Genomic DNA, 24,757 nt, shown 5'->3' with positions numbered 1-24,757 from the left:
AGTCGGTGGAGAACGTAGAGGAAGTCGCTCTACGGCGTCCGGATGTGGACGTGGCACAGCGCTGCAGCAGTTCCGTTGAATGTCCGCTTCTGCTACCGAGAAGGGATTAGTGAGCAACACCCCGGGACGGCATCGGCTTTTAGTTCTGTCGGCCACAGGGCTTCCTCGTTTGCCTCGAACAACGGATTGCCTTACTATTTACACCTCTACCGAGGTAGGTTTCGATCTGATGCGGCTCCATGTCTGACATCCTCAATCGCTTTTGACGTGGGGAGCTCGGATTTCGCTACCTCTGCCGATGCTAAGTAATGCTAGCAGATGCTAAAAGACACGGCTATCGGCTTTCTGCAAAGTGAGTGGAGGTTATTAGCTTCACTTTCGGCTAGCATTGGCTAGCTACGACAGGCTGTGGTGACTCGATCACAGCTGATTCAAGCACCTTTGCTGTCATCATGATTCAAGCTGGCCTGTTGCTAACATTAGCATGCCGAATTAGCTCCCATGAATCAAAAGCTAAACTTTGTTAATATCATCCTCTCATGTTTTTATCACTCTTTAAAGGCAAATGTGTTAACAACATGATGTTTAAGCCAGTCTTTGTTTGAGACTTTGACTGGTATTTCACTATGCTACAGCTAGTAACTACTGATCAGCTAATGTTGATGCGGCAATGCTACATTAGCCAGTTTGTCACCGGCTTTGCTGCAGTTCAGGACCTCTGTGCTGACTCCTTGAATTGTCATTTCTTGTGGGATTAAATTGTATTATTTCTGCGACTTTAACCCGTGTTTTGAATTGAATAGCTAAAGTAGAAGATGGGGCTCTGAGCAGGCCTGTCTTGCTAAATAGCGATTGTATTTCTCATTGTGGTCCCTTCTCTGTTGAATAATTCAAACGCTCCGCTCGTTTAGCCCGTGTTTGTTAGATGATACTCATGTTTATCGTATAAGTTAGGCTGATATCTAGAAACTGGAGTGTATGATAAGTATCTCAGCTGGAACACATCTGTTAGTAGTTAGGATCTGATCTAAAACTGTCAAAACTGAAAGTTATTATAAGGAGTTGTTGAGCTGAGACACGATCTGCTGTTTACCACAAGGTTCAGTTTTGCGTAATTTAGTTGTATTTTAGTATTTAGTTGATTTTTGAAAGAGTTGGATGTCAAAACCTCTGATTATTTCATTAGAAAGGTGATTAAAATAAAATTTCATGACACCAAAATCATGTATGTGGCTCATCCTTTCATCATACCTTTTTACAGGTATCCGTATTTATATGTTCAGATAATAAAAAAGCACAGAAATAAACAGGTTATGTGCAAACCTGAGAAAATGTGTGGCCCACAATCACAAAACTGCTTTATTTCAAAGAATATTGAATGAATTGTTCAACAAGAAACAGCACCTTTATTTGGCCAAAGGTCAAATTTTATTGCAGAATTTATTTTCCCCATTGAAAACAGTGAAGTGTTTAAGCTGAATGACACTTTTACTCAGTGACATCATCTTTAACTTTCAGGAAATTTAGGAAAAACTAAGTAGAAAACCATTAAAAACGCTGGGCATGTTTACAATATCATTGAAATTTCTAAACCCTTCGTTCAGTTGTAGGTTCAAAATGATAAAACAGAACAGCTTTGATGAAATGCATTGAGTCTCCATCTCTCAGAGCCTGAATGAACCACAGACACATCACAACATGTAATTTCCTTATAGCTTCCTACAGTTCTGTGTAAACACTTACTTGGTGAAAACACATAACTGATACTAAACATTGCTGACTTTGATACGTTCACTTGGTAGCAACCTTCACACTGACAAGTGAAGTGGTGATTCATTCACTTGTTGGGGAAAATATCCAATTTTGGAGTTTCCAACCAGCCAATCACCAGTTAACGCTCATCAAGCTGCCTCAGGGGGCCTTCACTGCCCTTTCCTCATTATCATTTTAATGATCAGCATTAAAACTGTGTTTTTGGGGTGTGTTGTAATTCTGTCACTATTTGATCAAGATTTAGGGATGATCTGAGGATGAATGTAAACCAGCACACTCCAATGGCCTCTCCTTACGGCCAGCCCCAGCCTGGCTACGGTCAACCCAGCTACGCTCCCCTGGATGGGGGATACCCTGCCCCTTATGCACCTTACAACGGCCCTGCTTCAGCCTATCAGCCTGGAGTTCCACCACAAGGTAAACAGAAGCTTATAGATCAGTATTTTGGTCATACATCATGATCTCTCATGTACAAATCCCAGCATCTGTGCAAACTAATCTGTATCTGAACTGCCCTTTCATTACTTCACACATCACTCTATATCTCTGTATTTGCCTACTTTCCCTATTTTCTTGTATTTCAGGTTATTCTCCTTTCACAAGCTTTCCCTCTAAGGCTGTGGCAGCCAACCCAGTCTCTGACCTCTCCTCTCCTCTTGACTTAGGTAACTGCCTCTGTTCACCCCTTGTTTCTTGCTCTCTTCACAAATCCTGCAATCATCAAATCATCACTGTATCTAGAAACGTCTTCTTGGTGGCATTTCCTTCTGTTATTCAATTCAAGATCTGTTAAATCTCAAGTGGCTTAGATAGAACTGCTTGAAGCAAGAGTTCTTATTTTCAAGTTGCTTTCAGTTTTGTTTTTCTAATGAAGGTTGGACAGACTTGGCCTTTCTATCAACTTACATGTTACATCTCATAAATATTCAATGTCTTGTGGTTATTTTCACTCTTTACTGAATCTAAAATATTTTGTGACCCATTTAAAATGAAGCCCGAGTTTCTGACCCCAAAATGAAAATCTTGGAACGTTGTCTGTTGGAAACCTGTTTTTGAAATATTTAGCAACCACTGTAGCTTATTGTCATTTAGATTTTTAGCACTAATTTAGATTGATATCAGAATAATTCAAGCCTTTTTATACCTGGTACTGGAAACTTCAGCATATTCTATTGGGATCTTATGTTAATGACCAACACAAAGTAATACATCATTTGGGGTGGAAGGAAAAACAAAAACATGATGCAACTCTATCTATGAAAATCTGGAAAGTGTGGCATGCATTTGTAGACTTGAGGCTGAATCTCTTGAATCCCCAAGGCATGATGCTGCCACCACCATGTTCCAGGGTGGGTGTAGTGAGTTCAGGTGATTTGAAGTTGCTTTTCTGTCACACTTCTTATTACTGTCTTTTGCAACTCCTCCACAAAGGCCAGATTTGTGGAGCACAAGACTAATATTTGTGATGTCTTGGCTGCTTGTGTGATTAAAGCTCTCCTTACCCATCCTGTCAGTTAAGGTGAAATGCCATGTCTTGGTAGATTTGCAGGTGTGCCATTACATTACACACAGATGGATTGTATTTATTCTTATTTAATTAGGTGACTTCTTAAGATACATAGTTGCACTGTATTTTATTTTGAGGTATTAAAAACCAGGGCTGAATACATATGCATACCAAACTTTTTTACCTTTTTATAAAAGGTTTTGTAATCCATGTATTTTTGTCCACTTAACAATCATGCACTACACTGTGTTGGTCCACTACATGAAATCCAAGGAAAATCCATTAAGGTTTATAGTTTTAATGTGACAAAATGTAGAAAGTTCAATAGTTTTGCTTTGCACTGTTATCAGTATTTGTTGGTGATCGTTGGTTATTTCCTGCAGGTCCAACAAGGGGTCCTCCCACCTCTGCACCTCCCCCTGCTTCAGCCCCTCAGCATTACAACCAATACACCCACAGTCAAGGGGACGTGCAAAATGGACCCCCACCTATGACACAGGCACCGCTCAGGTAATTTTCACTTTGAATCATAGATATTTATTAAGTCAGGGACAAGCAAACAGGACAATAGTTAAACTGTCCTGTAGGTTGTCAATTTTTACTGCACCGCATCAGATATCACTTAATAGGTGCTTTGAGACTGAAACATGAGAATTCGACGATCCACATGGAAGACGTCGGTAGGAAAGGTGTTCCTAAAAAGTTATTGAGCAACATAAAATAGACCTAGCAGAGACGACCTGACATGCACTGTTAAAAGATGAAGGTGATCCTTTGCCACTGGTTTTCTTTTGTTTTTTTATTGTATGGAAGTCGAAATGCCAAATGAGGTACTGTTACGCAGCTAAACGAGCCCGTAATGTTAGGATATTATTGTCTTGACTGGAACCGCTCCAGGAAAATCCAACATTAGTATCAAAGCATCACCAGGGCACCTTTAGATGGGTAATTGCAAGATTTTGTTTTGTATCTTTGGCAATATTAATGTGTTGAATCAGGGAATCATATATCCATGTACACCTGCTGGTTAGTTATATTACGCGTACAAATGTTTCATCTTGACTGTATTGTTGTCACAAGATGTTGTCATGCAGCCTTAACATAGAAGAACACAGAGAGCACTTAGAACAGTTCCTCCATAATGCATGTGAGTTTTAGAGTGACGACCTTATTGTATTGTTATTCATTTTACCTGACTACATTACCAGTTTCCTCAGTCAGAGAGCATTACCCTGCACAGACGTTAATGGAGAATTTCTTTGGAAAACTTGTTTACCTTCATATTCTGCCAAAAAGCATATTCCCCAGGGGAAATGCAGCTGTCGAGAGCCGGTTTTCCCTGATTCTGCACTGCAAATGCGGCTTTTGTGCATTTGCAGGCCTGCTGCAGCCCAGCCGTACAACCAGGGACATATGAACATGACAGGGCCGCTCGCATCCTATCCACAGCACTACGGGCCTCCACCTCTGATGCAACAGGTCACCAATCAGATGACTGGGATGCAGATCACATCCGGCCCACCAACCGCTGCAGGGCCAGGATATGGTACTTTTGAATGGGTTTGATTTGAGTATTATGTGATATAATAATGATGTGAATAGAGGCTGAGTATTACCACTAACAGATTAAATGTGTTTTAAGTTCTATAATTAGTCCCTCCGGGTTTTTTAGGCTTTTTGTTTTTGTTTTTGTTGATGCCTAAAGTGTCTAATTTCTATTGTCCGATATCAGGTTTTTTTTAAAGTTTCAAATGTATTTCAAGTTTAATTTTTACTACAGCACTAAAAATAATAGCAGGTTTTTCATATAACATTCCCTGAAAAAGGCACAGGATTTCCACACTGGTGAAAGCCCCACCATACCGGTACTGGTATGAAAAGTGTACCGCGGAGCAATGCCCATTTTTCTCACCTTCTCTAAAACTACATCCAACAGCACCAGGTTGTTGTTTTTTTTTTTTTTAATCCCTGGCAAGAGGAGACTTTAATGTTCACAAAACAATTCCCCAAATGAGTTTTGCACAAATAGTTTTAGTTTTACAGCAACTTAAACCCCTGCGATAAAATTTAAAGGTCCCTCAGACAAGGCTGATTCTTTAAACAAATCTACAGAAGGCACTTTTCTTTTTGCAGAAACCCCCTATGCCTGATCTCATTTAAAACTACAGAAATTCACCTTTTTATCAAAACATAGCTTGTCTTTTGAGCACCTTCTCAGGTGATGTAACCTGATCTGCAGATTTGCTTTGTTAAATTAAATTAAGTAGTTGTGACCGAAGTTCAGCTTCCTGGAGGGACAGTATAATGCACCATGATGCATTTTAACCACTATCTCACTGTCTCCACTCCCATCAGCTCCTCCTCACAGCTCCCAGCCTCCCATCAATACTGCCTACACTGCTGCTACTCAGTCCTCCTACACCCAGGTTTCCCCTCCCGCATCATCTGCTCCCACCCAGCCTCCACCTCCAAGTGGTCCTGCAGCTTCTCAGGAGTACTATAGAGGCCCTCCACCTCCTTCTCAACAGCCATTTGACTCATCTCTTCCCCCCACCTCCCAGCAGCACTTAACCTCTTCTCTTCCACCACCACCATCCCAGCAGACATTTCCCCCCTCCTCTTTTTCGGATCCAGCACCTCGCCTCCAAGCCCCAGCAGTTTCCCAACCCCAGCCGCCCTTCCCTACTCCTCAACCGGCTTTCCCATCAGCAACACAGTCTGTTAGCCAGCCTGGCTTTCCTGGTGGTCCAACTCCATCGGCTCAAGGCTCCTTTTCACCTCAACCGACACCACCTTCCTCTCAGCCAGGGTCTTTTCCTCCCCCTGGTCCTCCTCCCACCTCAGCTGCCTTGGGTCAGTTCATCAACCCCATGGCTCAGCAACAGCACCCTCCTGCAACCCAGCCATCACCCTACCACTCAGGACCCCCGCCTCCCAGAGCTCAAATGCCTCCAACCTCAATGGGACAGAGCTACCACCAGCCTCCTGGACCACAGGGTCCTCCGGGCCCTCCAGGTCCTCCAGGACCCATGTCGCAGCCTCCCGCTCAGCCTGGCATGCAGACTGGATACCCTCCTCAACAAAATGGTAGGAACACAATAGTTAAGTCAAAGAAAAACGGTTTGGTTTTTAGAAAAGCTAAGCTGTTTTATGTTCCTTAATTAGGTGCATTTGGGCAAGTGAGAACCCCTCAGCCTGGATATCCAGGTCCTTATCCTGGACAACCAAACTATGGAGCACCAGCTCCTGCCCCAGCTCCTGCTGCACAGAAAAGACTTGATCCGGATACAATTCCCAGCCCGGTGAGTCTACAACATACGTCTTAACTTTCAATGTATTTGTGACATTCATTCATTTTTTACAATTAAAACCTTCTGAACTCTTATGAAGAGTTTTTAGAATAAGTTCCAGTTGTGGATGTATTGAACTTCATTGTGTGATGAGTGTTTCTACACCCTCCATGTAAGTAGGAAGGCAGGATCAAAAAACAAGGGATGGTTAGATCTGGGTTTTCTATCCTTTTTTTCTTTTCTTTTTTTTACCGATCCAAATCATTTATCATTTAAGATATTTTGTCCCAGCTTGTTTTCAGCCAGACAACCATAATATGCTGCTCCAACATAGGCTAACTATGTTAAAAAAGCTGGTGAAAATGTTCAAATAACCCAAAACGCGCATAGCTTCGTCTTTTCTTTCTAAATATGTATTTAACTCAACACAGACAGCTGAAGTCTTGTTTCAATATGCCGCAGTTCTGTATAGTGCTAGTGTGATACTAGCATGCCTCCTCTCTGGTCTGATATGACTCTTTGATTATTTGCCTCGCAACATACTGTATTTCAGTGCCGTTCCAGTTGATTGTGTCCAAACAACTTACAAAATAGGTTTTCTTCTGCTTCACAAACTTGGCGGTTTGCTTTAAACATCTTAAATTTTATTACTAGTGTTTCGGCTGCTTTCTTAACTGTTCTGTTTTCTAGACCCGTGTGGATATCTGAGCAGGTCACATGACACGGAGAGACTGGAAGCTGCAGCAGCCAATACTGTCTCTTTCTTTCTTACTCTGCATGTTATTGTAAAGGTTGAACAAGGCTTAGATTCTAATCCAAAAAAAATACTGATTCTTTAAATCAATATAATGTGCATGAAGTATAATACTGTTTTGCAAGCCACTCGTATAGGGATAGGGGGCTTGTTAAAAATGTGTACGGCTGATAATTATAGACTGTAGACAAACGGGTTCTCCCAATACAGAACCTTTTAATAAGGCAATGATCAGTACCCTAGATTAATAATTAGGATCGGATTCGGACCTCTATAATGAAAACTACCTCCCTAATACTTTTTGGTCCAGCACAAAAGAACATATAGCATTCATATTTTCTCATAAATCTGTGCCGAGATGGACCGGTGAAAGTCCCTCAACAACTACTCTCCGAAGAGTGTTGTTGTTAAAGCGCACACATAATACATTCAGTGGTCAAAGAAAAATAAGGTGGTATTTTTAGTTTCTACGTTTTTGGCCTCTGATGAAGACTAATCGGATAATCTACTTTAACTGGTTTGTTATCTAGATGATCATTTATTTAGTCGTTTAGATCTGTGTCTGAGTTTCGCAGATGTTATTTTTGTTTTTATCATGTAATCGTTGATCTGTAGACATGAAATAATAATCTGTAATGCATTTTAGTTTATGTTAAAGTTGAGACAGAACAGGAGTGTGTGTGGTTGGCTGAGCTTTTCGGTAATTTAGGGGATGTTGAGCAAGATTAATTTAGGTATCTGTGTTGCTCAGACTTGTCTAAAAAACAATTTGACAACTTTCATTTTCTTAATTTAACAGTAAAAAAAATCTTTTTAGCTTATTAAAACATGGTAACCAAAAGTGTCATTAACAATGAATGTTAATTTGATTCAATGTTTATAAAAATAAAAATGCCACTTTTAGAACTTCAGCAGGCTAACCCACAGTTTAAAGCTTTAGAAACATGGTGATGCTTAGCATGTATCTACACTAGGACTAACATTTTCTGTGTTAACAGTTCTGCCTGCTCTAGATAACCGTCTTGCTGTGGCTTCTCTTCTCACACTTACACTTTTTTATCTTTTCACTTTTTGTATTTATTTATTTTGTTCTGTTTTGCACAATTTGCCGGACAAACTTTTGATTATAAAGCAAGCGTCTGACATGCCGGCTGTGCAGAAATCAAGACATAGAATAGATCCAGATGCTATCCCAAGCCCAGTAAGTTTCTTGTGTGCCTGCTTTTCCTCTTCCTCGTGTTCTCCTATCCATTTGATTGCAAAAACCCCTTTCCTCCTCCTGTCGGTCCTCCTACCCTGTCAAAGTTAGCAATTAGTCATGGGTTTTGTTTTGAGACGGATGTTTTCTTTTGTGCTTTGGCGCTCTGTTTGTTGGGTATAGACGTGCATTTAGAGATCAAAGTTGATGAAAGAGGTCGAGCTGAAAGTTTATAGTGGCTTTATTTCCATTTACATCAAGTCTGTTGTATGCATGCTATACTAGTTTACATTTTTAACCTAATGCCTCCCAATTTGAAAAATGCCTAAAAATGGCAAAATGTTTCGTGATGGGGCTAAAATTTCATCCTAAAGTCATGTCTGAATTTAATCAACTCAAATGTAGGTATCCTAAATATGTCCAGATTTCCCTGTTATAGGTTTTGAGTTTTATATTAGTTATGAAGTCAGTCTTATTCGTCTAAATGTTTTGCTTTCAAAAGGTCCTGAATAAGTCCACATTTTCTGTTTATAGGTTTTAAATATAATTTTTAACTTTAGGCATTAAAAGCCCCAAATATGATGCATCTTTTCTTATATTAAAAATCCTAATAAAAAGTCAAATTTGGCCTCTTAAAATGTTTATTCTAGGACTTAAGTTTCAAATCTGAAGCTCAGGCTTTAAAAGTCAGTTATCTATCTATATTTTTTTTGATATCTCCATTAACATGTGTTTTTTTTATTTTTATGTTTTTTGTAGTCCCATGTTGTAGTTCTGGCTGAGGAACTGGAGCGTTATTACCTTAGATTAAAACTACAAGGTCCATGATGCAGGGGCAGCCATGTTTTAGAGACTTTATTTGCAAACAGCTGACTGCAGGCTGGCTACTCAGCCGATAGCCTGACTAATTCACCAGTATCAGCTTGTTGGTCTTGTGTTACTCTTTAAAAAGCAGATTGGCTGCAAAATATAGTATTCTGCACAATAAGGCACCGTAAAAATACTTCTAAAGCTATTTATACATGAGACAAACTGACTCCATTTTAAATATAATCCTGAAACACCAACTTCACTGAAGAACGCATTACCTTCGATGTTTTCGTACCGCGTTGCGACTAAGGGACAACAGGGTCAGTTAAAGGAACCAATCAATGTTTGTGTGGGCGAAGCACCAACACTTTGAACCTCCCACTTACAGTCTGCTTATTTACCCACCCTCGAAAACGCAGCCTATTGGTATTCATGGCGATCCTTAAAGAATCTGCAAAAAATATATAATTTTGAAGGAAATGATTGGACCATTTTGTTTCTCATTTAAGAGACTCCTGATGTCTGTTCTTGTTTTTGTGAAACGGGAAAATCTCAAATAGCCCCTTCACTTTAATCCTTTTTCTTGCCCTGCATGCTGCCTTCTCCATTTGACCCCTGCCCCTCCTCCAGCTTATTACATTAAAAGGCATCTCTTCTAGAATAAGTAATTCCTTAGGATTCCCTTATGCTCGGCTTCACCATCAAATCACTTCCATTCCTCAGCTGTCCTGTGAAGGTTCTCGGTGCATGTGAGAGTATTTTCCTGCATGAGTCTTCCGTTAAATTTTATGAGGTCTGAGCTGGGAAAACGAGTCGCTTTCATGTGTACTGATGGTGTAAGCAAAATAAAAACCATCTCATACTCTCTCCTCATTGTAGATCCAGGTAATAGAGGACGACAAGGCTAAGACCACTGAGCCATTCACGACAGGGGTCAGGGGTCAGGCCCCCCCTCTGGTCACAACCACCTTTCAGGTCAAAGATCAAGGTAAACATCCAGAAATATCGCTGCAAGTTTTATTTTTCCCTTTTTCATGTACCTCACTTTTCCCTGCCTATCTTTACAACATAACCTACTGAAAGTGAAGCATTTGCCTTATAATAAGTCACACTGTTGCTTAGTTTTGCAGTGCTAACAATCCGATTTTCTTTGTCGCAGGAAATGCTAGTCCCAGGTTTGTCCGCTGTACGGCCTACAATATGCCGTGCACGTCCGATATGGCCAAGCAGTCCCAGGTCCCTCTGGCTGCCGTCATCAAGCCCCTCGCCACGCTGCCCCCAGATGAGGTGAGGCTTGCTTCTCTCCTCAAACTGTACGATGAAAGGTCCAAATCTGATTCTAGATTAGGTCAAAAGTCCACAACAAATGGGATGAGGACCATGAAATCTGCTTACAAGCTAAATAAATGGCACTTTATGGTTACAGTTGCTTGTCTATGACCCTAAACTGCTTTAATGTTTGACAGTAAAGCATCAACTTGTTTACTTTTCATACCTGTGTGGAATTTGGCTTTCAGTTTGCTGCCCAACTTAGGGCTTTATGAAATAGGTATGATCTTGTGTTTTTATTTTTTTAATATTCAGAATGTCATATCTTATCAAGCAAATATTTTCTCTTAAAAATGTATCTAATTATGTTGTGAACACAATTTCAACTGTTAATTAGAAAAATAACCTAATTTATTGTGGGTGTATGGTGAAAATGACGGCCTTATTTTGGAAATGATCCAAATGTAAACTTTTCATGGGAATTGATGTGAATTCCTAGAAATAACTGGAAATTTGGGCCAATTTAAACAAACATCTGAACATTTTGTTTTGTCATTATCAGAGATCCATGTGGTATTTTCAAATTAAACATTGATACTACACCTAAAATATAATAATTAAATAATATTAAAACTTACATCACTTTATGTCGTCCATAGGTTTAAATGTGTGGCCTCAGCAGCCTTGAGTCTGGGCTCATAAATATGACCTCAGAGGTCAAGGATCCTGTGATTTGTGCATATAGGGACTGTGGCCTCAGTCAGATGCTTTTTGAATCTATAAATGGGGAACCTTTCATGTTTTGAAGTTATTCTTGTTTATTTGCATAAATACATTTGCATTCCCTCGGTAAGTTTCCAACTTTAAAATTTCCTGGAGCATCGCAAACTTTTTTGACATTAATTGGTTTTGGTGAGCTCCAAAAAATCTACTTAAGAGTTATCTAAAAGATGAGTATTTCTTGTGATAGAATAAAACTCATGTTTTCATAATAAATTAAAGAAACAATTTGTTTTTGTAAAATAACATGTCAGATATCTTGTATATTGAGATTTATTCTGCATTTCATCAGTATGAGACGGTCTGCTTTAGTATTGTAATGGTGCTCTACCTAACTCACCAATAATCATCTTCAGAAATGCAAATTTTGTTGTTTCTATTAATTTATTTCTTGACAGCAACCAGTTTTTTGCCACCTATTATCTCAGGACAAGCCCTCTCTTTTTAGAAAGCTGCTGTCGTGTTCCGACACGTCACCTAAAACACAAACCTAGCTTGATTGTTTGTTTCTATCGACACACGCGGCTACAGAAAATTATTTGCTAAACGTTCATTTTGCTCTGCTGAGGGTCTTTGTTCAGGTACATGTTAGCTAGGTTTACGCAGGCATGCCTTCTCTATGTTTTCATGACTTGTTGATGATTTGGCTTCTAAGTTAGTTTGAGCTGCTTCCCTTTTCTCTTTACTTTCTGACAGTGATGCATCAGCATATTCTTGTTCTTGCTAGATTTGGCTTGCATAATTCACAGGAGCTATGTCAATGTAATCATGTTAAAAATCCGGTTTAATCAGATTTCTTTTGTTTTTAATAAATAGCATACTTTTTCCAATTGTTGTTTTGTCTCAGAACATCAAATACGTGTTAGAAATACAGTTTTAAGAAGGAAGAATGTCCAAATGAAGCTAGTTGTAACATCATAACGGCAGATTTGCGCGTAAGCAGCCAGACTCCTGAACGTAAAGCGTCACTGTTGAGGAAATAATGGCAGTACGAGTCTGAAACATCAGCAGGGAAATAGTAAACGGGAAGAACGTTGTTCTTTCACACAAGCAAATAGATCTCGTTTTAAAATTATCCTGGCATGGCAAACTTTAAACTTACCCCAGTTCTTTAATCATGGCACTGAAAGCAAAACTGTTGCTGTTTTCTGATAGTCCAGTTACCTCTAATACCTTATTTCCTCCCAACCCCTATCTCTTAGTTGTCTCTGTCATATGCACTTTCCCTTTATATTGCCTCTCCATCACCTGCTGTAACAGTTTGCAGTCAGCTGGATTTGGTAAAAGATTAGTTTTGTCTGTAGGGATAATCTGTTTGACAGCTGCAGAGTTAGGAGTGTCTGTCTGAGTATTTTTCTGCTCTTGTCATTTCTAACCAGTATCCATGTGGACTAGGTTTAGGTTACATCATTTGGCAAAAAACTGTTTTGTTTTTTTGTCATTTTTACCAGTGTTAGACTGTTAAATCTTGTTGTTTGAATAATGTTCACTGATTGTCTTCTCAGACCCCTCCATACGTGGTGGACCACGGCGAGGCCGGTCCAGTCCGCTGTAACCGATGCAAGGCCTACATGTGTCCATACATGCAGTTCATAGAGGGAGGTCGCCGCTTCCAGTGTGGCTTCTGCAGCTGTGTCACAGAGGGTGAGCCTACATCCATCCTTGCATAGAAATCTCTTCTTCTAAAACCCCCTGTCCTGATCTCATCATTGCGGTTGTGACCGTCTCCTTCCACAGTGCCTCCGCAATACTTCCAGCATCTGGACCACACCGGTAAGAGAGTGGACTGCTACGACAGGCCGGAGCTGTCGCTGGGCACCTATGAGTTCCTGGCAACTGTTGACTATTGTAAGGTATGAATCTCTTAAACCTATTTTAACTGCCTCAAAGATTTGCCATCGGGACGGCGTATTTTGCAACCATCTCAATAATAATTGTATTCAAGTATGTTTTTGATGATTAAATTGAGCCTGTCAGGTGTGGTCTATTAGGCAAATACCATCGCTTGTTGTACAGTAACACCTACATTTGGTAACAACCCCATGAGATTTGAAATCTTTTCTGGAACGTAGACCCACTGCCATGCACAGTAATCTTGAGTAATCTTGATATGCAGCCATTTCTTGTCCTGATGAGTTTTTCGGAAAGCCACCAGTGCGTCATGTTCTTTTGTCTTCCATGTGAAAGTTGGCACCACCTTACAGGAGATGCTTCATAACATTTGTATGTTGCAAACAGTGCTAGTCTTTGAGAATAGAACACCATTTGTTTTGCTCATAACATTAATTTACATAAACAGACAATTTTCCCCGAATTTCTTATTTAGACGTGGGAAAACGGTGCCTTAGGAGATGGAAGCTATCTGCTCTGGGCCACAATTTAAGAGCTAATCGTTCCTCACATAAACAGATGTGCAAACTTTGCATGACTTTAGTGCTCACAAATAGCTTTGTGAATTTAAGTGTGAAGGATCATGGCTTGTCGAAAATCCTTTCAGGACACGATTAATAACTGTCCTGTCAAAAGATGGATCCCTTGGTTGCATCTCCCTGCTTTCCCTCACCCTAACCCTATGTCTTGGTAGGTGTGAGGTCATGTCAAGCTCTGTGGTTACATGAAAACAAATGCACACCACACTTTTCAGGTTTTTTTGTCTTTGACTTTTTTAAATAGTATCATTTTTCTAACTATTGGAAAATGATGCACTGTATGAAATTAAACACTTCTGCAGGCAACTGCAGAACTTACAATTCTGATATTCTTAAAGTTTAGCTAGCCCATCTGTGTTTTCAACAGAACAACAAGGTTCCTGAGCCCCCAGCTTTCATCTTCCTCATCGATGTGTCCTACAATGCAGTGAAGAGCGGCATGGTCAACATAGTCTGTAATGAACTCAAGAGCCTGCTTGATCTTCTGCCCAGGTATCCAAACCCAACTGAACAAGGTTGGAGGATTGATCAAGATGCTGAACTGAAGAATGGTTGAAGTGGTAGGAAAGATAGTTTAGACGCTTTTCTTCTCTCTATTCAGGGAAAACCCAGAAATGGATTCTGTGGTGCGGGTGGGTTTCGTCACCTACAACAAGGTTCTGCACTTCTACAACGTGAAGTCGACTCTCGCCCAGCCCCAGATGCTGGTCGTGTCCGACGTGTCGGACATGTTTGTGCCACTGCTCGACGGGTTCCTGGTAAATGTGAACGAAAGCCGGCAAGTCATCGAGAGGTGGGTACCCATGAAGCGGATGTTAGCTGCAAACAAAACACGAGGCTTGAGTGTGCACAGGTAGTCTTAATGATATGCTCTTTATGCTTTTCAGCTTGTTGGAGCAGATCCCAGAGATGTTTGCAGACACCAGGGAGACAGAGACGGTCTTCGGACCCGTCATCCAGGCAGGACTGGAAGCTCTTAAGGTAAACACGCTCTGCTGGGGTGTTATCAGTGCTGCAGGATATTAGGAAAACATTAATGAGGTCATATCATCAGTTAATAATGATGTTATGACTTGTAAACAAAGATCACATCTTCCTACCTCCTCTGTTTTCCTTCTGGCCTACACACACGGTGTGTGTTAGCAGGTCAATAACTGTCATCTCAGTTTAATGCAGCTGCATCTCAATAAATTATACCTGTATTTAATAGGTCATTTGTTTCAGTAATTTAGTTCAAAAAGTGAGATTTAAAAAATAAAAGACAGTGAAAGATCTGTTCTAGATTTTAAATCTATTACTACTACTACTAAGGTTACTACTTACTCACAACTACTACCATGAACGTCTGCTGTTACTAATGCTGCTTACTGCTCCTACTTATTATTACTGCTATTTAATGTTAATATTTAATGATACTAGTAACTAATATTACTCACTAATACTACCAATATGACTGCCCACTATTACTACTGCTGCTGCTTGTTGCTGCTATTACCATATAGCATTTCTCCTTTGACTACTTCTGTGTACTATTATTATTACTGCTTCTACTGCTACTTCTTTTGTTACTACATGCTATTACTGTTACCACAAGTACATACTATGATCTCTCTTTACTAATAGTGCTACTTACTGTTACCATTTATGTACAATTACAACTACCACATTTCTCTTACTACTGATAAATTTGTACTATTGCTACTTAGAATGTATATTTTCTGCTACTACTTACTATCCCTACTCACTAATACTATTACTAGTACTTACTGCTACTTGTTTTGAATGCTAGAAGTGCTAATTGGTGTTACTATTTCTACTTCTCGTTATTATTACCTCTTCTACTATCTTACTATTACTACATACCGTTAATACTTCTACCATGCTGTTCTACTTCTACATCTACTATTAGTACTACTGTGTCCTGCTGTTTAAAGGGGATCGTGGTCTAAAGGTTCATAAAACTTTATAACTGGACCCGCTCAGACTCAGATTCTGCTCATAATTGTTCAACAGCGACCAACTTCAAAAATGTATTGCCAGCTTTTTAATAGGACTGCATAATATATCGCAAATTTAAATACTTAGACTGCAATAAATGTTAGCTGATTATTTAAGTGCCTTGTGTTCAGGCTCTCTCTGCCTTGAATATATTGATTCAAACTTGTTCGCAGCATAAGATGATTTAGAAGCTAAAGAGGCCGCGAAGGCATTAAAAAGAAACCAAGTTGTTTTGTTGCCATGATAGCAGACATCAGTCAGAAGCAACTTATCAATAAAACTTCGTTGAGATGGCTTCCAGCCGCCGGATCCTTATCTGGGGTCTATGTTTGCTGTGAAACCAAAGCAGAAAGACATTAACACTTTCTTTATCGCAACGTCCACCAATATTACCACATATTTTGTTTATATCCTGAAGCCTTATTTTTTTAAGACTTTAACACCGTTTTTGCAATTCAAACAGTTCTGTCATTTTTAGTTCTTTTTATAAGATTTTGATATCATTTTTTTAAATTATTAATTCATTTTGAGACAATTATGTGACCTGTCCTGCAGTAACCCGAGCTGATGGTTAATAATTAAGATAGAAGGGAAATTATAATATTTATTGATATAGTAACTATTCATAATAAAGAATATAAAGATTTAAAGGTGTAAGTAAGTGCACCCATGTTACAACTGCACAGCGCTCCAGGTGTGGCTGATGATCTGATGTGGTGTTCTCAGGCTGCCGACTGTGCCGGGAAGCTGTTTGTGTTTCACACCTCTCTGCCCATCGCGGAAGCTCCTGGAAAACTGAAAAACCGAGAAGATAAGAAGCTAATCGGGACTGACAAGGAAAAGGTAAACGCAAGTATAGCCAGGAGGACGTTTGGGCTGCAATCTTGAATGTGTTGTTCCACACTAACTTGTCTGTCTCTCCTCTCGTCCGCAGACTCAGTTTCAACCGCAGGTTGGATTCTACAACAACCTGGCTAAGGAGTGTGTCGCCCAGGGATGCTGTGTGGATCTTTTCCTCTTCCCTAATCAGTACGTCGATGTGGCCACGTTAGGAGTGGTTCCTGTCTCCACTGGAGGTTCAGTCTATAAATATACCTATTTTCAGGTGAGAAAGTACTCTTCTTCTTCTATTTTAGTAGCAGAAATCCATCTTGTTCTTACTCCAACAGCTAGGTCAATTGACACTGACGCTCTTTGAGCTATTGGTGTAAAATACATCTTCCTCATCACAGGCTCAGACAGATCAAGAGCGATTCCTGAAGGACCTCAGGCGAGATGTTCAAAAACAAGTCGGGTTCGATGCCGTTATGAGGGTGCGGACAAGCACAGGTAAGGACTCCAGCCTGCCAAAACCAAGCTTGAATTAAAACACTGCTAAAAGGCTTCCAGTCTCAGAAAAGCAGCATTTTAATTCCACTTATTGTTGCCCTACAGGGATCCGAGCGACAGACTTCTTCGGCTCATTTTTCATGAATAACACCACGGATGTGGAGCTGGCGGGCCTGGACTGTGACAAGGCCATCACTGTCGAGTTCAAACATGACGACAAGCTCAGCGAGGAGACCGGAGCCCTCATGCAGGTGTGTGGATAGGTTAAAATGAAGCTGTGAGCCACCAGTCATGTAAGAATCTCTGTCAATCTGAATGAATATTTCAGTAATTCAAAAAGCGAAACTCCTCTATAGATTTATTGCGCACACTCAGTCTGTTGATTATAATGATTATGGGTTACAGATAATAAATCCTCAAAATTCGGTTTTTTAGAAAAGCCAATTTTCTTGTTAGCCCAGATAAGGCGCTTCTGGCTGTTTCAGAAGATGTTGCTGGAAGACCTGTGGTTCTGTAGCAGCTTGAACACGAGGAAATGCCAAGGTTGTCCTATATAATTCTGTATGTAGATGCTCTTAAAACTCTTAAATGGGTTTTACTTCACAGTTCTCTCAAGGCTTCACTTATCCCTGATGCTTGTGCACACGTTTTCCTTCCAATTAACTTTCCATTAATAGGCTTGGATACAGCACCCTGTGAACAGCCAGGACAGCGCCAGTGACTGTCTGCTGGGCAAATGTTAAGTCAGCAGTTTTCTCCATATTTGTTTAGGCCTGGGGTCTGAAACTCCAGTCCACTAGGGGCACCGTGTTGCAACATTTTTGTGTCTCTGCATTAATCACGTCTGACTTCAATTATAAAGTCGTTACCAGCACTTTGAAGAAATACGTTTGTGTGCACAAGCAAGGAATTCGACTTAGATTTCAAGCGCGTACAGCGTACAGACATTTAGGATAAATTTATAAACTTTAGAGGAAATAAAATAGAGTAGCTGACAACTCAGGCTGTGAGGAGAGACGGAGACAGACTGGGGGAAGAACCCGCTCTCACTTTACGAAGCGAAACTGGCTTAGAGTTCTGTTAGCACCAAATCACTAGAAGAGCATCAAGCTGGGTTGGAAGAACCTCTCTGCTGTATTCAGGCTTGTGGTGGTGTTGTTTAACAGAAACTGAAATAGAAATAATCTCCGTCTCCCTGCAGTGTGCCGTGCTGTACACGAGCTGCAGCGGTCAGAGGCGTCTGCGCGTCCATAACATGGCTGTGAACTGCTGCTCGCAGCTAGCCGATCTCTACCGCAACTGTGAGACGGACACGATCATCAACTACTTCGCCAAATATGGTGAGTTTTTTTATTATTATTATTATTATTGCTCCATTGTTACTGTTCAAATGATCCCTGGGTGATTTTAATTTTAACTTTCGAAAAGTTAAAATGAACCCCAATGTTTAATCGTACAAGATGGCTCGACAAAAGCAGAAAGCTGCAGCTGATGGTGTACAGAAAGTGTAGCTTTGGTAATGACCTCCTTTCTAAGCGAAGATGTGATTCTGTGTGTTTTTGTGCAGCTTTCAGAGGTGTTGCAAACAACCCCACCAAGGCTGTGAGAGACACTCTGGTCAACCAGTGCGCTCAGATCCTGGCTTGCTATAGAAAGAACTGTGCCAGTCCATCGTCTGCTGGTCAGGTGTGTTTTCATTGTTAAGTTTCCTTTCTTTTATTTATATTTGAGGGTTTTTTTCCCAACAGCTAATGTTTATACCACCTTTTAATTTTATATAAAACCTCTAAATTTCTGCTTTACTTTTTTTTTCTAGTTCCCTCTTCATGTGGCCTTTATACATCGTAACTGATAATGTGTTAATTGGACCATATTTATTACAATTTCTTTGATTTTTCTTTCCAGCTCATCCTACCGGAGTGCATGAAGCTTCTCCCCGTTTATCTGAACTGCGTGATGAAGAGTGACGTCCTGCTGCCTGGAGCCGACGTCTCATTGGACGACAGAGCTTACCTCAGGCAACTGATTGGCTGCATGGACGTCGCAGACACCCACGTCTTTTTCTACCCCCGCCTGCTGCCAGTGGTGAGACAGCAGACGCAGTCACACAAAGATCTTCTAACAGCTTGTTGTGCTGTGGATGTTTTGGGTTTAAAAGCTTGAGAAGAACAAAATAATCTAGATTTGAGACTGGGTCCGTCTTAAAGACATATTGCTTAGTCAACTTTATGAAGCATTTGAGAAATAAAACCTTGGAAATAAATTAAAATATATGTAAAAGTATCCGTAATACACGGCATAGATAAATGAAAAGATAAGATCATTAAACTAAGTTACCATACTGGATGAAAGTCCAAGCAGAGGTGGGCCCAGGAGCAATGTTAAAATGGAGAGACCAATACGGAGAGTGCTCAGAGACGTAGGGTGGAACAAGTCCATTTAACAGGGTTGACTGGAAAACTTTGGCATTGGATTTCTGTATTTTCCAGGTTTGGATAAGTATGGAAAAAGAAAATAGTTTGGAAAAATATTTATATTTCAAGGTTTAATTTTCTTTTCCATTGTCTAAATTTGGTTTTCTTCTGTGTGTCCTTCCTTTCTGCCTCCCTCTATCCCTCTATTTCCTTCCTTGTCTTTCTGTTCATCCTTCCTGGTGTGGTTCCTTCCTTCTCTATGTCCTTCTTTCCTCTGTCTTGCTTGTGGCCTTACTTCTTACTTCCCCCCCTCATCTTCTTTCTTTCCTTCCTTCTCTTCTTCAGTCCTTCCTTCATTTATGACTTGCCTTTCCTTCATTTTGTCCTTTATTTCCTTGTCCTTCCTTCTGTCCTTGACCTTCTTGTGTTTTACCTCCCTTGGGTCTGTACTTCCTTTCTTTCATTTCTTCCTTGTGCTGTTCCTTTTTTCCTAGGGTCTTTTCTTCCCTTATGTGTCTTACTTTCCTTTTTCCTTTTATCTGGCTTTCTTTCATACTTTCCTTCCTTCCTGTCTTTCTTTCCGTTCTTGTGTCCTACCCATCTTCTTTTCATTCCTTCCTTCCTTGTGCCCTCCCTTCCTATTCATCATATTATAGACGAGCTTGTTTCACTTGCGGCTCCTGGGCAAAGCCAAAACGTTTTGAAATCGTAATGACCTTGAAAACGATGGCCACACTTGTATAACTTCACGTCTGGACTACTGTAATTCCTTGTATTTTGGTGTAAATCAGTTCTACTGAGTCGCCTCCTGACCATAGAGAATGCTGCTGCCTGTCTAATAACAACCAGTAGGAGACAGGATCAGATCACAGCGATACTTAAATCCCTTCACTCACTTCCCATTCGGTTTAGGATTCGTTTTGAACTTTTAAGGCTTGTTTTGGAAGCTCTAAATGGTTTGGCTCCATTGTATTTATGTGATCTTTTACTGGTAGTGTGCATGGCCGAGACTTGAGGGCCTCAAATCAGCACCTGTTGGAAGAGCCCAGGTCTAAATAGAAGCCTTTTCCTAGGCTTTGGAATAAACTCCTGGATGAATTGAGCTTTAATTATCATGATGCATCGACTGATCATCGTATTCCGCTGTTTCTCGTGAATTTTTCCAGATGAAGTTGGAAAGCGGCTCTTTGCCCGTAGCATTGAGGGACTCCGAGGAGAGGCTCTCCAAAGGAGGAATCTACCTGATGGAGACAGGGCTCCACCTCTTCCTGTGGGTGGGAGCCAGCGTTCAGCAGGAGCTGCTCCTCAACATCTTCGGCACTCCGAGCTTCAGCCAGATCGATCCAAACATGGTGAGAGGAACACATAGATCTGTACTAGTCACAACTGTATTTAATCCTAACCCGCAAGTGTTTTAAATACAGAACAGGTAATTCAGTGCAAGTTCTGTTTTGTAGATCAGGATTTATATTTGGATGAATGCTGATGCAGTGGTATATCTTTAAAAGTATTTGTTTTTTGAAGAGTTTTTTGGTCTGATCATTAGTTCTTCTTTAATGGGACAAAGGTAATCAGCTACTCTGAAACTTTACTGTGTTTATGTGATAACAGAACAAATATTAATTAATAGTAATTAATGATTTCTCCTTTGATTTGCCTCTATATTAAAGTTTTGTCAACTTTCTAATGAGTTTCGTTTCAATATTTGGCTGAATTGGCTCTGAACTATCCCTGTTTTCTGTTCCAGATAACTCTACCTGTCCTGGACAACCCGTTCTCACAAAGACTCAGAGAGATCATCGACTCCTTCAGGGCGCAGCGGTCACGATACATGAAGGCAAGTTTATTTATCTTTCTTTTTATTGCCTCCCAAAAGCCCTTTTTTTCTTTTTTGTATGTAGGAACCTGATGTTGGTCCTGGACAAGATGAGCGGCAAATATGTGAGACATAAATACACAAAGCTAAAAGACAAACATAGTAGTCACTTAAGGTAAAATAATTGAAGACACAAAATTAAAAAGACGACATTAATCTTCTGAAACTGCTGTTGAAAGTCACTTTTGTGTATTACTCTCCTGCAGGTAATTTTTCCAAACTATGAAAGGCATCAAACCCAACATAATGTTCCAGTTGCGAGCCAGGAGCCCAGCATAATACTGCTGTGCTCAAGGATTTTGCTGACTACTATTTGCAATGCAAACAAATAACAGCGTAGTGTTTTATGTTTTATGTATTCAAACATAAAAAGAACATATTTACAAACGCAGGTTATGCGTTTGTAAATAGTTTCTACTCAGCACAGTTCGGTGCGGCTCTACCCGTTTTGTTTTGGCTTTTCCATTTTTTAGTACATGCTTGCTTGCAGCTTCAACTGTACCGAGTCGTGCTGAAAACAGAAGACTGTTTGTCACTGATTAGGTAGGGGGCTTCACTACTCACAGCACGCATATTATAATAACTAATTTCTTCAATCGTTCCATCGTTATACGCTGGGCTTATTGTGTGTGCAAGCCAGCATTAAGTAGCATTAGCTTACCCGCACATAGCTTGTACCGCTCCATGGCTTCCCTCTCTCTCCTGTACTTATCCAGAGTGCTTCGTCTTGCTGCCTGCAGCCTTCTGTCTCTTCTTTAACTCTGAGTCCAACAGCAGCCATAGGCCAAGCTGCAAGTCCTCCATTGTTGTTGTTTGTGTCACAAACAAATGACATCACGCTATTTTTTCAGACTGTGGGGCCGCCTTGCTATTGACGATCCTGCCCACATTGAGATGGAATTCATTTGTAATGGAAAACGAACCAAACCGTGTTGAGTAGATCTGGAACTGCGAAGTTTGGACTTCGGAAAGTTTAATGCACATATAAACCGCACCCTTCAGCCAAACATACTTTTTAATTAGTAAAAAAAAAAACGAAAAGAATTCAGCTCTTGCTGTAGCACTGTTTCAAAATGTGTTGATTCCTAGAAATCGCCAACCTTTGACCTGTGAAGTCGCGTTTTCTGAGTTTCCTGTCAGAAATGTAAGCATACTCCCAGAGACGCTCTGAGTTCAGTGTCCGATATGGCTGCCATGAAAAAACATGTAGAGAAAGATGCAGGAATCAACTGTTTGTTAGCACTTCAGCTTGTACCTCATGAAAGCAGCGGGGTATTTTAAATGTGACTACGATCAGTATTTCAATACAGCTCCTTCTTTCAGAAGTTAACAATAAGTTTATACTCTGAAATCTCTGAAAAGTCACCTGTAATAGTTCATCAACATGTTTCCTTTAACTTCTGTAAGCAATATGTGGTTGCGGTTTCTGGTAAATGCTCCACAAATCATCAGTTTGTTTGTTCAGCTCCTTAACAGCGCCCCCTTGAGTCACAGAATTGTGTTGTAACAATGAAAACCTGTGGGAAACCGTTCTGGGTGCCTAAACCCTCTCTCTCTCGCTCTCTTTTCTTCCGTTTCTCAGCTGATGGTGGTGAAACAGGAAGACCGAACCGAGCTGATCTTCAAGCATTTCTTAGTGGAGGACAAGAGCGCCAGCGGGGGAGCGTCATACGTAGACTTCCTGTGTCACATGCACAAGGAGATCCGCCAGCTTCTCAGTTAAGGGCCTGGAGATTCCCACCTTTCGCCCACGAGCCCCAGTCACCTTTCACCCTGCAAATGTTTTCTTTTTTAACCCTACAAAATAAAACTCTCCTTGCTGTCTGGGGGCTGACCTCCAGCTCACAGATCAAGTCCTGAATGATCGTTTGTGATTGAGTGTGAGAGGGAAAAGCTTTACTCTGCCTCAGATCTGCTGCTCCTGCACAGTAAGGGCATAATAACTGACAAGGAAGGGTAATGTATGTAAGAGAACAACTATGTATGCAACAGACTGATAATGAAAGAGGAAGCTTGATAACTATAGTTGTATTGTCTGTATTAATAGCACTGAAAGGTTTTTCTTTTTTGGGTGGGGAGGGCTTAAATGACTCAGATAGCAAACACTTTTTATATATGATTGAGTCCCAGTACAGTGACAGACATCTATGTATGGAAATAAAAGTAAATAAATGCTGTTTTAGATGTCTCTTATCCACTTTAATCATGGCCTTAGTCCGCCATGCTGCTCTAATCCATGGTGTGTGTGTGTGTGGCTGATTTTTTTTAAATCTGCCACTGTGCATCAGGTGCAATTAGAGTTTGAACTGAGTCAAAAATGATTTAAATTTAAATCAAACACCAGATTGAATAAAAATAAAAGAAAGCTCTTAGTAAATAAGTTTACATCGGATTTAAACGTGGCAACATCTAGCTCCAAAATCTGTTACGAACCAGATGTGCACTTCAGATCACTTTTATTTGTCTGCTCTTCACCAAAAAAAATAAAACGGCAAAAAAAAATAAAACGACAGATGAAGGAAGATCGATAGAGTTTTTGGGAGTTTTTTTAATTCAAATGTGAAGGAAATGTTAGAATCACTGACGTGCAGCGCTACAGACTTTATAAGGATCCAAATCCGAGGCGTCGGATGTCCAAACTTGTGTGAAAGAGTCTCCAGCTGAAAGAACCGAGCAGAGAATGACAGCAGATGCGCGAACTTTCACTCTTATCCGCACTGAGAAGCTTTTCAGTGTGTAAATAAAATATATGATGTGTACAGAATTAATAGAAATTAACCATTTTAAAGACCTGGCCGAGCAGCCGGGGTATTGTGGTGTGTCACGATCAACTGAGATTTAAAAATCGTGGATTTACTAAAGAGTTTGGCTTTTTGATATGTTTCTGTGTTGAGTGAATGAACGTGGGGTCGGTCCTGGTGAATTTCTAACGGGGAACAGAGGGATCAGCCAACACACAACCTTCTGGATCAACTCTATCACTTTCTGTTCTGTTTAAACGATGTGACTTGTGTGTGTGTGTGTGTGTGTTCAGCCCTCTGTTCTGTCTTTACGTCCCAATCGACCCGCCATCTTTACTGTAAACATTTTTTTTTTTCTCATTTTTCTCTTTTGTTTTTCCATTGCCTCCAGGGACTGCTAATAAAATGATTGTTTAAAAGTGAAATCAGACATCCTGATCTTCTTTATTTTCACTGAAGGAGAAACGTTTTCAGAAATTGCTAAGGAAAGCCTAATTTATCTAACCTGCAAAACATTTTTCAACTGGTACTTTATAGTATGCTTTTTGTAGAGGGAAAACTGCCCTGGCACATGTAGGCTGCAATTTTC

The 24,757-nt window shown here is 40.4% G+C and overlaps 1 protein-coding gene across 4 annotated transcripts; it reads left to right on the top strand.

Moving 5' to 3' along the window:
• The first annotated feature begins 31 nt into the window (after nt 1-31).
• On the top strand, nt 32-24,593 carry sec24c (SEC24 homolog C, COPII coat complex component). Of its 4 annotated transcripts, XM_047376819.1 has the most exons (25): nt 32-214; nt 2,012-2,190; nt 2,358-2,438; nt 3,664-3,790; nt 4,660-4,826; nt 5,636-6,367; nt 6,446-6,582; nt 8,457-8,525; nt 10,212-10,320; nt 10,492-10,619; nt 12,887-13,025; nt 13,119-13,234; nt 14,178-14,302; nt 14,412-14,603; nt 14,698-14,791; nt 16,535-16,651; nt 16,743-16,913; nt 17,041-17,137; nt 17,243-17,388; nt 18,339-18,477; nt 18,705-18,823; nt 19,043-19,222; nt 20,718-20,903; nt 21,299-21,388; nt 23,010-24,593. In XM_047376819.1, the coding sequence occupies exons 2-25, from the start codon at nt 2,031-2,033 to the stop codon at nt 23,148-23,150; spliced, it is 3,762 nt and encodes a 1,253-aa protein (XP_047232775.1). In that variant the 5' UTR covers nt 32-214; nt 2,012-2,030; the 3' UTR covers nt 23,151-24,593. The 4 variants fall into 4 exon arrangements, with proteins under 4 accessions (XP_047232775.1, XP_047232777.1, XP_047232776.1 ...); XM_047376821.1 differs by lacking the exon at nt 2,358-2,438; XM_047376820.1 differs by lacking the exon at nt 8,457-8,525.
• Nucleotides 24,594-24,757: the final 164 nt, after the last annotated feature.

This window comes from Girardinichthys multiradiatus, chromosome 10 (genome assembly GCF_021462225.1).
Source record: "Girardinichthys multiradiatus isolate DD_20200921_A chromosome 10, DD_fGirMul_XY1, whole genome shotgun sequence".
Lineage (NCBI taxonomy): Eukaryota > Metazoa > Chordata > Actinopteri > Cyprinodontiformes > Goodeidae > Girardinichthys > Girardinichthys multiradiatus.
Note: the sequence above shows the minus strand (reverse complement) of the source record. Positions and strands in the feature narration are given on the sequence as shown.